Source organism: Arvicola amphibius, chromosome 8, assembly GCF_903992535.2.
Source record: "Arvicola amphibius chromosome 8, mArvAmp1.2, whole genome shotgun sequence".
Classification (NCBI taxonomy): domain Eukaryota; kingdom Metazoa; phylum Chordata; class Mammalia; order Rodentia; family Cricetidae; genus Arvicola; species Arvicola amphibius.
The window spans coordinates 17,205,000-17,220,600 of NC_052054.1; the positions used below are offsets into that span (position 1 = coordinate 17,205,000).

The 15,601-nt window shown below is 41.4% G+C and overlaps 1 protein-coding gene across 3 annotated transcripts in view; it reads left to right on the forward strand.

Annotated features, from left to right (window-relative positions):
- Positions 1-8,619: 8,619 nt before the first annotated feature.
- The window catches only part of Ppil4 (peptidylprolyl isomerase like 4), a 34,046-nt gene continuing 27,064 nt past the window's right edge, over positions 8,620-15,601 (forward strand). For 2 of the 3 annotated variants that reach the window (XM_038339953.1, XM_038339954.1), the window contains exons 1-3: positions 8,620-8,748; positions 14,134-14,201; positions 14,287-14,351. In XM_038339953.1, coding sequence (XP_038195881.1) covers positions 8,679-8,748; positions 14,134-14,201; positions 14,287-14,351 — 203 coding nt within the window. In that variant the 5' untranslated portion in view covers positions 8,620-8,678. Of the gene's footprint in view, positions 8,749-8,819; positions 8,998-14,133; positions 14,202-14,286; positions 14,352-15,601 lie in introns of those variants that run through there. The other variant, XM_038339955.1, reaches the window with a different exon arrangement.

The following is a 15,601-nucleotide window of genomic DNA, read 5'->3' on the forward strand; positions in this document are numbered from 1 at the left end:
GGGCTTGCTCAGTGTCTGATTGAAATTTCTGGGACAGAGTGAGTCATGGGGTTGTTGGCACAATATACTTTACTTGGTGTTTTCCAGAGTTAGCCAACTACATATTTTTGAACTTCCCAAAGACTCCCAGGAGAGAACAAGAGGAAGAATAAGAAAGAAAGCTAAATTTTCTGGGGGGAGGTGATAACATTATGTCAACTGACACAAGCTAAAGTCAAAAGAAGAGAGAACCTCCAGAAAATGATTCCACAAGATGGGGTTGCAGACAAATCTGTAGGGAGTTTTCTTAGTGATCGATGGGGGAGAGTTCAGCTCATTGTGGGTGGTGCTATCCCTGGGATGGTCCTGGGGTCTCTAAGAAAGCAGCCTGAAGCCAGGCGGTGGTGGCACATGCCTTTAATCCCAGCACTCGGGAGGCAGAGGCAGACGGATCTCTGAGTTTGAGGCCAGCCTGGTCTACAAGAGCTAGTTCCAGGACAGGCTCTAGAAACTACAGGGAAACCCTGTCTCGAAAAACCAAAAAAAAAAAAAAAAAAAAAAGCCTGAGCAAGGCAGTAAGCAGCACCCCTTCCTGACCTCTGCTTCAGCTCCTGCCTTCAGGTTCCAATCCTGCTTGAGTTTCTATTCTAAATACCTACAGTAACATACATAGATTCAGAAGCATAAGCCAAGTAAACTTTCCTCTCCATCTTGCTTTGGTCATGGTGTTCCATCAGAGTAACAGTAACCCAATCTAAGACAATTTTCAAAGTTATCCACAAATATTACTTCATTTTTCTAAGAACTTTAAAAACTGCTTTTACTGTAACCCTATTGTCCAAGTGTTTAGAAATGAAGATTTTTTGTTTATTGAGGGTCTCACTATGTAGCTCTAGCTGGCCTGGAATTCTCTATGTAGATCGTGCTAGCTTGCCTCTGCCTCTCAAGTGCTAAGATTAAGTCATGTACAACCATGCCTGACTAGAAATGAATTTTATTAGCTATAGTGATAATGTGCCATATTCATAATTGACTAATAGTAATAACACTGTAGGGCCACCAAAATAGCTCAGCTGGCAAAAGTACTTGCTGTGCAAGTCTGGTGACTTGAGTTGGATACCCAGAATCCAGGGAGAGATGGAAGCAACAAACTGTCTTTGCAAAACTGTCCTCTGATCTACTCAAGTGTGCCATGGCACATACTGACCCACAGACATACGCAAGATAATAAGACTTCAAAAAGAAATGTCTTTGTTTCTTTCCAATGAGTTTTATTTGGGTTGTTTACTGGAACATGGGTTTGTTTACAAGGGCATGAACACATTACCAGTGGTTACATCATTGAAGGAAATGTCTCTCCCATCAATCATTAACTATATATAAATTCTCAGGGAGAGGAGGAGCCCTGTGAACCCTTCCCTTTTATGACAGAGTGTTTATGGTCCCAAACATGAGGAAGTAATCAGAGCTGCAGTGAGTTCAGCAATGCTACAGCCATGTCATGCCTGAAGACAGCATTCCACACTGCTCCCTCATCCCTTCTTCCAGCTCTCACATCCCTTCTTCCCCAGTGTCCCTGGTCCTTGGGGAGCCGATACAGATGTCCCTAAGGCTGTTTTTTGTTGTATCCCCTAGGTTTTGGTATGTACTATCCTCATTTTCATTCAACACAAGGAATTTTTTTAAAAGATTATTATTTATTTATTATGCATACAACATTCTGCCTCCATGTATGCCCGCAGGACAGAAGAGGGCACCAGATCTCATTACAGATGGTTGTGAGCCACCATGTGGTTGCTGGGGATTGACCTCAAGTCCCCTGGAAGAACAATCAGTGCTCTTAACCGCTGAGCCATCTCTCCAGCCCAATACTAGGAATTTTTAAATTTTTTTCAACAACTCATTCATATTTGAAATTTTTAATTTATACTTTGTGAAAGTTTTTCTGCATTTGTTCAGATTTGCTTTGTGTCCTAATGTATGACCTATCTATTTTAGAGACTGGTCTACAGGCTGCTGAGAAGTGTGTTGTAGTGGGGAGCTGCGGGCCTGCTTTTCGTCCTGCCCGGATCCCACATGGTTAGCTTATACCCTGAAATAACAACACACAAACTGTATTCTTTTAAACACTGCCTGGCCCATTATTTTCAGCCTCTTATTCACATCTTGACTAACCCATATCTAATAATATATGTAACACCTAGAGCGGTGTCTTACCGGGAAGTTTCTAGCGTACGTCCATCTTGGGCTGGAGCTTCATCGCATCTGGTTGCAGAGGCAGGGCAATTGTCTGAGCCATCTACCTTACTTCCTTCTTCCTGTTCTGTCTACTCCACCCACCTATTTTCTAACCTATTAGGCCAAGCAGTTTTCTTTATTAATTAACCAGTGAAATCAACAGATTGATAGAAGACCCGCCTCCATCATTTCCCCTTTTTCTGTTTAAACAAAAAAGAAAGGCTTTCACTTTAACATAGTAAAACTACATATAACAAAACAGTTATAAAGCAAGAATTACAGTTACAATATTTATATCTATTTTATCTTTTATCATAACAATGAAAAACTATAACTACCTATCCATTCTTCAACTCCATCAAAGACTCCAGAAAGATATAATACTACCTAAGTAAACAAGAAATAATCAACTTCCAAACTCTAGAAATCACAGAGACATCTTGCTACCTGGACAGTCACCCAAAGTTCTTTTGTACCGTTGGGGCATCCGTCTTCGGCCTACAGGCCCATAAGTATCCAGCAGACATTTCTATGCAGCAGGAAATTTTGAAGGCAATTCAGTCACTATCTGCTGTGTCCTTCAGAATGTCTCGCAGACTCTTTCTTGAATCAGGAACCCTGAAAGATCATCTCACATTTAGACAAGTTCAGCAGTCTTCTCTCTAAGGGTTCTCTGTGTCCAGTTTATGCAATAGTCCAGGCAAGAGCAGTTTCTTGCCCAAATGGCTGTCAAACTCCATAAGGATCCTTTTTGATGCCCATCATCTTCTTGAAGTAGATTGGTGCTGCCAGGAGCAGACATGTCTCATTGTCATGAAAAGCCCTAAGTTATTAAAACATCTAAAATGCGATATTCTGTAGTCTTTGAAAGATATGAAGAATGCCTATGTAACTTAAATATATCTCTATATAGCTAGAAAATCTAACTAACATAACTACAAGTTTTACTATTATTTATAACTATCCATTAACAACCTATATACATTACATTTTTAAATGAACTACACAATCACAATACATTAATCAGTATCAGAAATACATATACATATAACAAAATTGACCTTAAATTTAAATCACTAAAGCAAAATCCATATCAATGCAAATTACTCATCTCCATATTATATACCCCTTTAAATGTAAAAGAACATTTATAAACAATATTTGGGAATATGGGCGCAGTTATCTCTCTCCAAACTGCTTCCTGCTGAATGGGGACGCTGTTAATCAGATCTTTCATGGTGTAACCTGTGTTCCAGGTTCATCTCGGTCATCAGTTGGGTGAAGTAATTTTCTGAAAGTGTTCACAGCAACCTTTCAGGAGGTCGTGGTCTATCATACCATATTGGGATGATAGCAATCCAATGGGTCTCATTTTCTGTAAAAATAAAAGAAAAATCTCTTTTCCAAAGTATCATATCCTTAGATCCAAATTCTGAAGTCAAAGTATTTTCAAAATATCTTTCTTGGATTAGTTCAGCAGCATTTATAGACAAATATCTTTTAGCAGCTGTTGCTTCTTCCTCAGCATTCAAACAATTCAAAGAGAGCATAATAGCATACAGTATAAAGATTTTCTGTATATTTTCCATCTTTGTGCAGCTTTATTTTAACCTCTATTTCGTTTATTTTTACTTTTATATTTTTGAGACAGGTTCTCTTTATATCTTTGTCCTGGAATAACTCTTTAGACCAGGCTGTCCTTGAACTCACAGAGATCCACTGTCTCTGCTTCCCAAGTGCTGGGATTAAAGGTGTATGCTACCACACCGTGAACTCAGAGATCTGTCTGTCTCTGCCTCCCAGGCATTCGGATTAAAGGCGTGTGCTACCACACCTTGAAGTCACAGAGGTCAATCCACCTCTGCCCCTTGAAGTCACAGAGGTCAATCTACCTCGTCTCCTAAGTGTTGGGATTAAAGGTGTGTACCACCACAACAAACTACTTCCTTTTTCTTTTTTACTTTTAAGAACTTTAACCTTTAGTCTGCATATATTTTTAACACAGTGTAAACCACTTTGACATTTTCTTCGACTTTGAATTTTTCTTTTACTGTTTATCTCTCTTTCTGACTACATGAGTCTTTACTTTACCAAACAATATCAGTAGGACTAAAGCCGTGACTTTGGCGGCTAGATCCAGCCCATTCCTTAGCTTTTCAGCCTCTGGCAGAGGTACTGGCTGTAGCCATGTTTATCACCACAACTCTGTGGCGGTTCAAGGTCCCTGCTAGCAAGCAAGCTGCAACAATGTCAAACAATAATCAAAAGCTCCATAGTCACGACTTGAAAGAGTCAGAGTTTGCCCTGGCAGGACGGCCCAGAAAGCTGGCATTTTAAAACAGCACAACTTTTTTCCTGCTACAGCTGAAAACAAACAAGCATGCAGTCAGCTTTTATCAACAGCATTTAAGTTTCATGGCAGGACCTCTTAAAAGAGCTGCAATGTTTTGCAGCTAAAGCTGAGTCAGGAAGCCTCTCTTAGATGAGAGCGCTTGCTAACCTCTAGCAATCAGAGCAGACCCGAGAAATTGCTGCTATCAAGAAAACATGCTTTATTCTATTCTTTCCCAAGCTTTCTCAGGCTTTCTGTGGATTCAGCCATCCACGTTGGGCGCCATTCTGTAGTGGGGAGCTGCGGGCCTGCTTTTCGTCCTGCCCGGATCCCACATGGTTAGCTTATACCCTGAAATAACAACACACAAACTGTATTCTTTTAAACACTGCCTGGCCCATTATTTTCAGCCTCTTATTCACATCTTGACTAACCCATATCTAATAATATATGTAACACCTAGAGCGGTGTCTTACCGGGAAGTTTCTAGCGTACGTCCATCTTGGGCTGGAGCTTCATCGCATCTGGTTGCAGAGGCAGGGCAATTGTCTGAGCCATCTACCTTACTTCCTTCTTCCTGTTCTGTCTACTCCACCCACCTATTTTCTAACCTATTAGGCCAAGCAGTTTTCTTTATTAATTAACCAGTGAAATCAACAGATTGATAGAAGACCCGCCTCCATCAGTGTGTCCTGTAGTATGTGGATGGATGTTCTACTGTGTTGTGCCCGTTTGATCTATGATGTCATTTAACAACAGTATTTCTCAGTTTTCCTAAAGATAACCCCATATTGGTGAGAGTGTAGGGTTAAATCTATGACTTTATATCCGGAAGTGTTCACTTTATGAATTTGGGTTCACCTGTGTTCAGTGCATTTTTTTAAAACTGTAATGTCTAGAACAATTATTCCCATAATCATTACAAAGTAACTTCCCTCTGATTAGTTTTGGTTTGAAGTTTACTTTGTCAGATAGAAGAATAGCAATGTCTATTTGTTTCCTAAATCCATTTTGCTTTGAATTCTTAACCCCTATCCTTCCATTCTAAGATAAGTTCTATTCTTGATGGAGGTGTGGTGCTTGAAGGCAGAAAATAGGGGATTCTTTCTCTTTTTCTTTTTTAAAAATACACATCTGCTAGTCTTTTTGATTGGGCAACTGAGACCTCAGAAAAGGCTTGTATCTCTGTCACTTAGTTGACTTTATAAAGTGTTTCCCTAATCCTCATTTGTTTATCTGCTGTTGTAGCATCTTTCACTTGCTCTCCTGTATTCTCTTTAATGTGTATCATTTTACATAGTCTGAAGAATTTCTCTTCCAATATTCTCGGAAGAGCTGGCTTAGTGGTCATAATTCCATTAACCTTTTATCATGCAATATTTTTGTTTCTCCATCATATAGTTCTCCATAAGATAGTTGCCCTGGGTATAGTAGTCTGGATTGGCAGGCATGGTCTTTCAGAACTTGAAATACATTCCACACCTTTTGGACTTTTAATGTTTCTGTTGAAAACTAAGCTATTATTCTATTGAGTTTGCTTTTATATGTGTCCTGGTGTTTTTTTTTTCTTGTGAGCTCTTGATGCACCTTCTTTGTCTTGTATAGTCAGTGTTTTAACCATAATACTATGGTAATTTCTTTTTTGATCCTGGTGTTCCATAAGCCTCTTGAGCTTGGGTATGTTTCTTTCCTTTGTTAGATTTGGGAAGTTTTCTGCTATAATTATACTGAATTATTATAATATTAAATATATATATATATATATTTTTTTGTTTTTCGAGACAGGGTTTCTCTGCAGCTTTTTTAGAGCCTGTCCTGGACCTAGCTCTTGTAGACCAGGCTGGCCTCGAACTCACAGAGATCCGCCTGCCTCTGCCTCCCGAGTGCTGGGATTAAAGGCGTGCGCCACCACCGCCCGGCTAAATATATATAATTATATTGTCTTTGTGATAGAGTTCCCCTATGCCTCTAACTCATAGCTTCACTGTGGCTTCATTAATAAGTGGAACACAAATAAATCCAGTGACTGATTAGCCTCCTGCAGTTAAATCTACATGTGTTCTAGCCTTTCTCCCATGACTATCTAAATTATAAGGTGGCCACATGTGCAGGGTTTTGGATTAGACCCTTCCAAATGGGACCGACCAGGCTATAAATTTATTTTTCTTTACCAACTTCTATTTCCTAATTTCCTTGTAATATAAGGAAATGCACATGTTCAGTGAACACTTCTAGCCCTAGAATTGTTTCAAAAAACAGTTTTTAAAGCTTACCTTTAAAAAGCCTTTTCTCCTCACCTTCCCAGATATGCCTACGATCTGTCATATCAGGTCTCTGATTTTCACAAGAACACATTAAAACGACATAAAAGTAAAAATGTCTAGTAAAAAATGTTTGACTAGAAAAGAGTTAATAAACTATGGAAGTATGTTATCAGCATCCCAAAAGATTAGTGTTGATAAGTCTCCTAAGTTAGAATGTTAATAAGGAGAAATTTAAGGATTAGGCAGATGGTCCTGACGACCTGAGAGCCCCTTCTAGGAAGCACATGGCGGAAGACAGTGGTCTTCTGACCACCACACTCATGTCCTCATACAGGCACCCTCATTCATCATCATTTATGCCCCAGCAATGCTGACGCACGCATGGGCAGCCTGTTTGTGGCGGGTCTCCAGTTGTTCCTATCGTGGGCAGTCCTAGATGCTTGTTATTGTCATACCCAAGGTTCCACAGTCTTCCTTTGTGCTGTCTATCCAGCATATTTTGGGCCTTCCTCTTCACCTTATCCCGTGTACTCCTTCAAGCAGTGCTGTCTTTGGGTATCGGCCATCATTCTGATAACATGGCCAAAGTATCTCAAGCACCGTTGCTGTACCCTGTAGTTTACTTCCCTCTGTAGATGGGGATGTTTCTTAACGTCATTGTTGCACAGCCTGTCTCTTCATGTGACACCTAGAATCCTCCTGAGCCTTGCCGTCTCAAACACATTCAGCCGCTGCGCTGTTCAGAGGAGCGTCTCATTGTCCAGGTTCCGGAGTTGTAAAGAACACAGCTCAAGACAAGTCTCGTATGCTTCTAATTTCGTTATGTCTCTTGCTGACCAAACTTTTCCTAGTGCCGGGAAAGCAGCCCTCACTATCTCTATCCACCTCTTGACATCTGAAATAGTTCCCTCCTTTGAGTCGAGGTTTCCTCCCAGGCAGACAAAACTGACTGTTTGCTTGAGGTTCGGATTCTTTATTACAATGTTAAAATCCTTGTGCCCCTTTCCCAAGTGTTGTATCTCAGTGTTCTCAAGGTTTTCACTGACTTCCACCACTCTATTTACCATGGCCTGCATGCAGCTCTTCTGGACTTTCAGCAAGTAGTGCTGTATCGTCAGCGAAAAGCAAGTTATTGATTCGCACGCCACCTATCTGCACATCTATGCAGACACCCTCCCAACAAGTAAATATTAAAAAGTTTAAAATCATTGTGTTTGTCGCACAAAATAACTCCCTGTGCTGCTAAACCATGTACAGTCCTCAGCTACAAAATAGGTTAAAAAAAAAAAAAGCTTGTTAGTCACATTTTTTTTTCAGAGTGAGGTTGGATTTTTTATTTAGTGGGTTACGGAAGGGAAGGGGAGAAGGGAGAAGAGCAGAGGGGGGAGGGGATAAGTGGGGAGAGACAGAATATTTCTTGGAGAGGGAGACGGAAAAGGCTTAGTCACTTTTTCATGCGGCAACAGATCGCCTGCGGCCTGGCGTTTTAGGAGAGCTTAGAGACTATTGCATCCCCGGGTCCTCCTCTTACAAGGGCGAGGGAAGACCATGTCGCGGGTATGGAGCCCTCCCTGCTCTCGGATGGATACAATAATCCTATAAGATAGCGCTCGTGGGGTACAGGCCTTTATACGGGTCACCAAGGGTGAAGCAGAATCTCCCAAAAGGCTCCGCAGCCTGCACGGATGTCAGAGGCAGATCCAAACGACGGTTTCAGCAGCCTGCCGGAAGTTGCGCTTCCCAGAGGGGCGACGGCGCCAGCGGATGACGCCACAGGCGTCGCACAGGTCGTGACGTAAGGCGCAGCCGCGCGCGGGCTACGCCTGTCATTGCCGGGGGTTTGTTCCTGAGGAGAAGCCGGCGCCATGGCGGTTCTCCTGGAGACCACTCTGGGCGACGTGGTTATCGACTTGTACACCGAGGAGCGGCCGCGCGGTGAGACCCGCGTCCTCCGCGCCCTGGCGGAGCGGCGAAAGCGTGCGTGTGCGTGCGTGTGTGCGCGTGTGTCTACAACTCGCTTCCGCTGTGGTCCTTCTAGAAGGACTTTGGCTTGTGTGGGTGGGTGAGCTGGCCTGAGTAGGCGATGCCCCTAGCTTTCGTCCACCCGCTGTGCTTTCTTTACTCGTGAGAGGAAAAAGAGTTAAATACAACTCGATGTGCCATCATTTGTCATAGTGAAAGCAGGTAGGATGCATCTGGCTTTCGGGAGGGTGGCCGACGCCAGGGGTCAGCTAGAGTTTAGGCGTCTCACCTTTTAGAGTCTGCTTTTCCACTGAGGGGGAACGAAGCGGACTCCATTTTTAACTTAAGAGTCCTAGGAGAGCCAGGTGGTGGTGGCGCACGCCTTTAATCCCAGCACTCGGGAGGCAGAGGCAGGCGGATCTCTGAGTTCGAGGCCAGCATGGTCTACAAGAGCTAGTTCCAGGACAGGCTCTAGAAATTACAGGGAAACCCTGTCTCGAAAAACCACAAAAAAAAAAAAAGAGTCCTAGGTGAAGGATGTGTGCGTTGCTATGGAAAATAGAGAGGTGAGTCTCCTCTATTGGGGTTGGGAAGAAGCCAAGCCAAAAAACTTAACTCTTTCGGAGATGAGTAGCATTTAAGGTTTTCTTAGCAATTTGGAGTTTTTCCCGGAAATAGCAAGACACTTGGCATGGCTAGAACGATTGCTATGTGGAATGAAGCAGCTGCCGCTGACTTCCAGTCAGGTTAGATCCTGGTAAGTCCGGTAAGCCAGTAGTCTTATGTGCCTTGCTGACGCAAGGTCGCAGCATTTGAAGGTTTTGGAAGCAGGATTATAGTGTGGCACACTGGCCTGGGAAAGAGAATAGGCAGCTGTGTGGGGACTGTAGCCCCTGGGAGATCGGGAAGCCAGGAGAGATTAGCTGCAATCAGTGCCCTTCCCCTGCAGAATGCAGAGCTCCCCGAGAAGGAGAGGAGCTGCGGTACTGCACAGACACCTTTCCCCACGCTCAGATGTTTCCCCCCTCCACCTTCAAACACTTCACTTGCTCCTGCAGTATTCCTGTTTCTCACTGTTGCCACTGCCCACGTTCCTCTCCACTCCTATCCATCCGGGAACTTCCCAGATCTCTCAGAAACCGCGGGCTCTTCCCTGCAAGGAAGATCAACGTTAATCTGTTACTTGTGTTCTGCCTGCAGTGGATTCATAAATCACAATGACAGTCATTCTATTAGAACATATACTTCCCTGTCCTGGAACTGTGTGCCTGATTGTGTCCTCTCAGTTGTGTGCTGCGAGGAGAGTAGGAACTGTGCCTGAGCATCTCCATTATCTCAAGAACATGGCATGGCATCTGCACTTGATGCAGCGAGTAGTGCATAACAACGTGTTGTTTTTGCTTGCTGGTCTGTCAAGGAATAGAAACACAATTCAAGAGAGCTTAAAGTGCTCAGTTGCCTTCTGTCACTGGAGCTCTATGCAATTGAAGTCCCGGCGTCGTCCCTGCCCCCCCCCCCCAACCCCCACAGGGTTTCTCTGTGTAACAGTCCTAGCTGTCTGGAACTCACTCTGTAGACCAGGCTGGCCTCGAACTCACAGAGATCCATCTGCCTCTGCCTTCTGAGTGCTGGGTTAAAGGCGTTTTGCATGCATCACCACTACCTGGATAGAATTGTGTTTTTTTTTTAAACAATTTAATTTCCATTATTATTATTATTATTATTTTGTGTGTATGTCTGTGCACGCACATGTGTGGCAGTCAGGAGAACTTTCAGGAGTTGGTTCTCTCCTTCTGGGAACTCAGGTCTTCAGGCTTTTGTGACAAGTGCTTTTACTTGCTGAGCCACATCACTAGCCCTTGGAATTGTATTTTTAGCTCTTGATTTTGCGTTTCCTTTTCCTTGAGCTCCTTTGACACTCTGCACGTAGAGCAGCACTCTCCAAAACGAGTGGACTCCTTCGTGCACTCCTGAAGTGGAGATAGTCGGCACATGTCCTGAACAAGCAGGGGTTCTGCAGAGAAGGCTTGGCACACCAAGAGTATATCTGCTTGTGTGGGCATACTTGAAGGAGAGTGACTGGACATCTCATTATGTATATACTTAACTTATCAATCAATAGTAAGCATATCCACATATCCAGATTCCTTTTTTAAAAAAACTTTTAATTGCTGAAAAAAATTTTAAGCCAGCCAGACATGGTGGGTGCACGCCTTTAATTCCAGTGAGCAATTTCCCGGACAACTACGACTACACAAAGAAACTATGTTTGGAGCAAAAACTTAAAAAAAAAGAAAAGAAAGGAAAAAAAATTTAAGCAAACAGAAGTAAAGATAATCAGTAAATGAAAAATTTTAAGTACCCATGACCAACTTTGTTACTAGTCAACACATAGCTAATTTTGTTTCATTTACAGTACCCCTTACCTCCACTGGATTTTTTAATTTGAAATTACTTCAGTATGTGTCTATAAGAGAAAATAACTAAAAGTATAACTGGAGCCCAACACAGTAGCACATGTCTGAGAATCATGAGCACATGTATAACTGGAGCCCGACACAGTAGCACATGTCTGAGAATCATGAGCACATGTATAACTGGAGCCCGACACAGTAGCACATGTCTGAGAATCTAGCCCAGGCCCTCCTGCATGCTAAGCACTGACACTGAGCTGTGTCCCCACCCTCATCCTTTTTTTTTTTTTTTTTTAGATTTATTTATTAAACAGTATTCTGTCTCCATGTATGCCTGCATGGCCAGAAGAGGGCGCTAGATCTCATTACAAATGGTTGTGAGCTATCACGTGGTTGCTGGGAATTGAACTCAGGGTCTCTGGAAGAGCAGCCAATGCTCTTAACCACTGAGCCATCTCTCCAGCCCCCACCCTCATCTTTCTCATTTTTTTTTTTACTCTCTGCCAGTCCAAATCTCTTTCTTTTCTTTTTGTGATTTTTTTTTGGAGGGGGGAGGGAGATTGGGCGTTTCAAAACAGGGTTTCCCTGTGTAGCTGTGGCTGTCCTGGATCTTGTTCCGTAGACCAGGCTTGCCTTAAACTCGGAGATATGGCCCAGCCTCCTGAGTTTTGGGATTAAAGACATGCACTACCACTGCCCAGCTCTCTTTTATCTTTAAAAAAAAAATCCATTTTACTTATTGTTTCTGTGTGTGTGAGAGTGTGCATGTGTACGTGTGTGCTCTTGCAGATTCTCCAAGGCATTCCCGTAGAGGTCAGAGGACAACTTGGGAGTCCATTCTCCTTCTAGCATGTGGGTTTCAGGGATCAATTGCAGGTCATCAGACTTGACAGTAAACTCCCTTATCCACTGAGCCACCTCACCAGTCTCCAAGTTTTCTTTTTAGATATATTTTTAATTGATATGTAAAATTGTTGTATCTATGATATACCATGTGTTGATATATATGATACAATCAAATTCTTTTAATTTTTACCTTAGGACTCCATGTAGTCTTCTAATTTCCCCAGCTATAAACATTCCTTATTCTGAATCCTTGTTATAAAACTACCTTTAAAAAATTTTACAGAACCAGATGTGGTATGCGCCTTTTACCTCAGCACTTAGAGCAAAGGAAGGTGGATCTCTGAGTTGAAGGACAGCCTGGTCTCCAAGGGAGTTTATAGGATAGCCAGAGCTACACAGAGAAACCCTGTAGTTTAAATAGTAAACAACTTACTACTTAAATAACATAGTATTATTAGAAATACTAGTGTTGTCTTTATCTCATGTTTAATTGTAAGGACCTTCATTGTTTTGTTTTTCCTGTCAGCTTTTGAGACTGTCTTACTGTATGTCCCAGGTTAATCTTAAGTTCATTTTTCTCCTGATTCTGCTCAGGCATATGCCATCATACCTGGTTATGACACTAGTTTCATAAATATGAATTTATTGAGGGCAAGGAGCCTCATGTATGTTATTTTCTGTCTGGTTTCTTAGTGCCTTAAGACTGTGTTAGAATGTCTCTCTGTGACTAGGCTGTGAGTTCTTCAAGGACGTGAACCATATAATCTAATGATGTTGGTGATGGCAGTGCCAAGCCATCTAGAAGGCTGTATTAGTTACTCTTCTGTTACTATGATGAAACACCACGACCATAAGTGGTTTATGGAAGAGTTTGCTTTGGATCACTGTTCCAGAGGGGTGTTTCATAATGGTAGGGCAGGCATGGCAGCATTCGGCTGGGCTAGGCGGCTGAGAGTTCACATCTTTAACAAGCACACCAAGCAGAGAGAGTAAACTAGAAGTGGGTGAGTATGAACACTCAAAGTTTCCCTCCAGGAATGAATTTCCTTTGGCAAGGCTTCCATCCTAAAAATTCAGTAGCTTCCTCAAACAGTACCACCATCTGAGGACTAAGTATTCAAATACCTGAGCCTATAGAAGACATTTCAAACCACCCCAAAGGTACACAGTAGATGTTTATTGAATATGCAGGTGAATTTATATGAGAAAGATTGTTCACAGTAAATTAAGATTTTTGCAAAGCCCCTCTTTTTTATATGCTATTGGGGATTGAATTCAAAGCATCAGGAATGCTTGGTAATTATTCTATGTGAGCTATACCCCTCGTCTGTGAAATACTTTTTATTAATTGTAAAACAAACAAAAGTCCTGAAGGTGTTTGGTTTTTCTTTAATTTACATAATCTACATTCATTTTCATACATCCTGCTAGATTTCCTTTCATCATAGCATTATCTGTACCTTCCCCTTAAAAACCAGTCTATAAATAAACAATTGCTTATTTCCTACATTAGCTTTGATGTCCAAAAGTTTGTAAGAAAATAAAATGGTGTTTATATTACCTTTTGATTTTTCTTTATTTTTGAGACTTTCATCTGTGTATACATAAATCCCCATTTCCTCTCCAACTCCTTCCATGTCTCCTTCCCAACTTCATATCTAGCTAGTACTACCCATGTGTGCATGGATGTGGAACTATTCACTGCATGGCAAGCATACCAGTGGCTATATCCTCAAAGAAGAAGTTGACTTGTAGAAAACTGTAGTACCTCTTTTTAAGGCTTTGAACTTATTTTTTTCTTTTAACATTTATTTATTTATGATGTGAATGAATGTGTACCACAGCATGCTTGCAAGGGTCAGAAGACAACTTTGGGGAGTTGCTTCTCTCTTTCTGACTTGTAGGTTCTAGGAATAGAACTTGGGTTTTCAGGTTTGGCAGAACCTTCACCTACAGAGCCGTCTTACCAGAACCCTTGTTTTTCTTTTAATAAACATGTAAATGTAAAGATTAAATTGTACTAATTATGCTTTTACAAATTTGCTTAAAACTGAATTTTTGCTTTCTGGTAATAAATTTAGTTTTTACTTTCTTTCAGCATGCTTGAATTTTCTGAAGTTGTGCAAAATAAAATATTACAATTATTGCCTTATTCACAATGTACAGGTAAGTTGGTAAATATAAGTCATGCTCTTTGTTATTGGAAACATCTAGCAAACTGTGAATTAATGAATAATTCTGTATATTATAGAGGGATTTTATCATACAAACAGGAGATCCTACAGGGACTGGCCGTGGAGGAGAGTCTATATTTGGGTAAGTTCTTATGTAAATATTTTAATTAGGGTTTCTATTGCTGTGATAAAACACCATGATCAAGAATCAAACTTGAGGAGGAAAGGGTTTATTTATTTCTGGTAATACTCCATTAGTAAAGGAAGTCAGGACTGGAATTTAAGGCAGAAACTGAAGCAAAAGCACTTCTTGTAAGTGGAGACTGCTCTTTCATTTCCTGGCCATCCAGACCCAAATAATCACACAGAAACCATATTAATTACAACACTATTTGGTCAATCACTTAGGCATATTTCTAGCTAGCTCATATCTTAAATGAACCCATTTCTATTAATCTGTGTTTTGCTATGAGGCTGTGGCTTACCAGGCAAGGTTCTGGCGTCTGACTCCTTCAGCAGCTACATGGCATCTCTGTGACTCTGCCTTCTCTCTCTCTCTCTCTCTCTATCTCTGTTCTGGTTTCCCACTTGGCTTCACTCTGCTAAGCCTTTGGCTGAAACAGCTTCTTTATTAACCAATAAAACGTATTCACAGCTCAGTGTACTTTCTTATACAACCTGGAACTACTCACTGATTTCCTCTGGACTGGACCCTCCTACATCAATCATTAATCAAGAAAATGTTCTATGTACTTACCTACAGGTAATCTCATTTTTCTCAATTTAGGTTCTCCTTTCCAAATAATTAACTTTAGTTTGTGTCAACTTGATTTAAAAAAAAAAAATAAAATAAAACCACCACCACTAACAACAACAACAAAAATACCCAATGAGGACAGTATGTATGTATGTATGGTATGTATGTATGTAGAGACAGGATCTTATATATGTAGCCCAGGTTGACCTTGAACTCAATCTCTAACAAGCTGAGAATGGGCTTGAACTAGTCCTTCTGCCTCTATTTCTCAAGTTCTGGGATGAGAGGCATGCACCATTACACCTGGCTTAACATGCTTGTGCATTCTAAACATGTATTCTCCTGGTTGAACTATAACTCTTTCCTCTTTTTACTTCTCTGTTCTTTGATTGCTTTTGAGATAGGGTCTTATTTGTAGCCCAGGCTAGCCTGGAACTCATCATGTAGTCTAGGCTTGGCTCAGATTCAAGATTCTTATGTCTCAACTTCCTAAGTTTTGGGTTATAGATGTGCATCATCACTTCTGTCTCAGTTCATATTATTTATTTGGTTTTATGAGACAGTCTCATGTTAGTCCAGGCTGTTTTGGAATTCACTGTGTTTCCCAGGCTGGTTTCAAACTTGTTACAACCCTC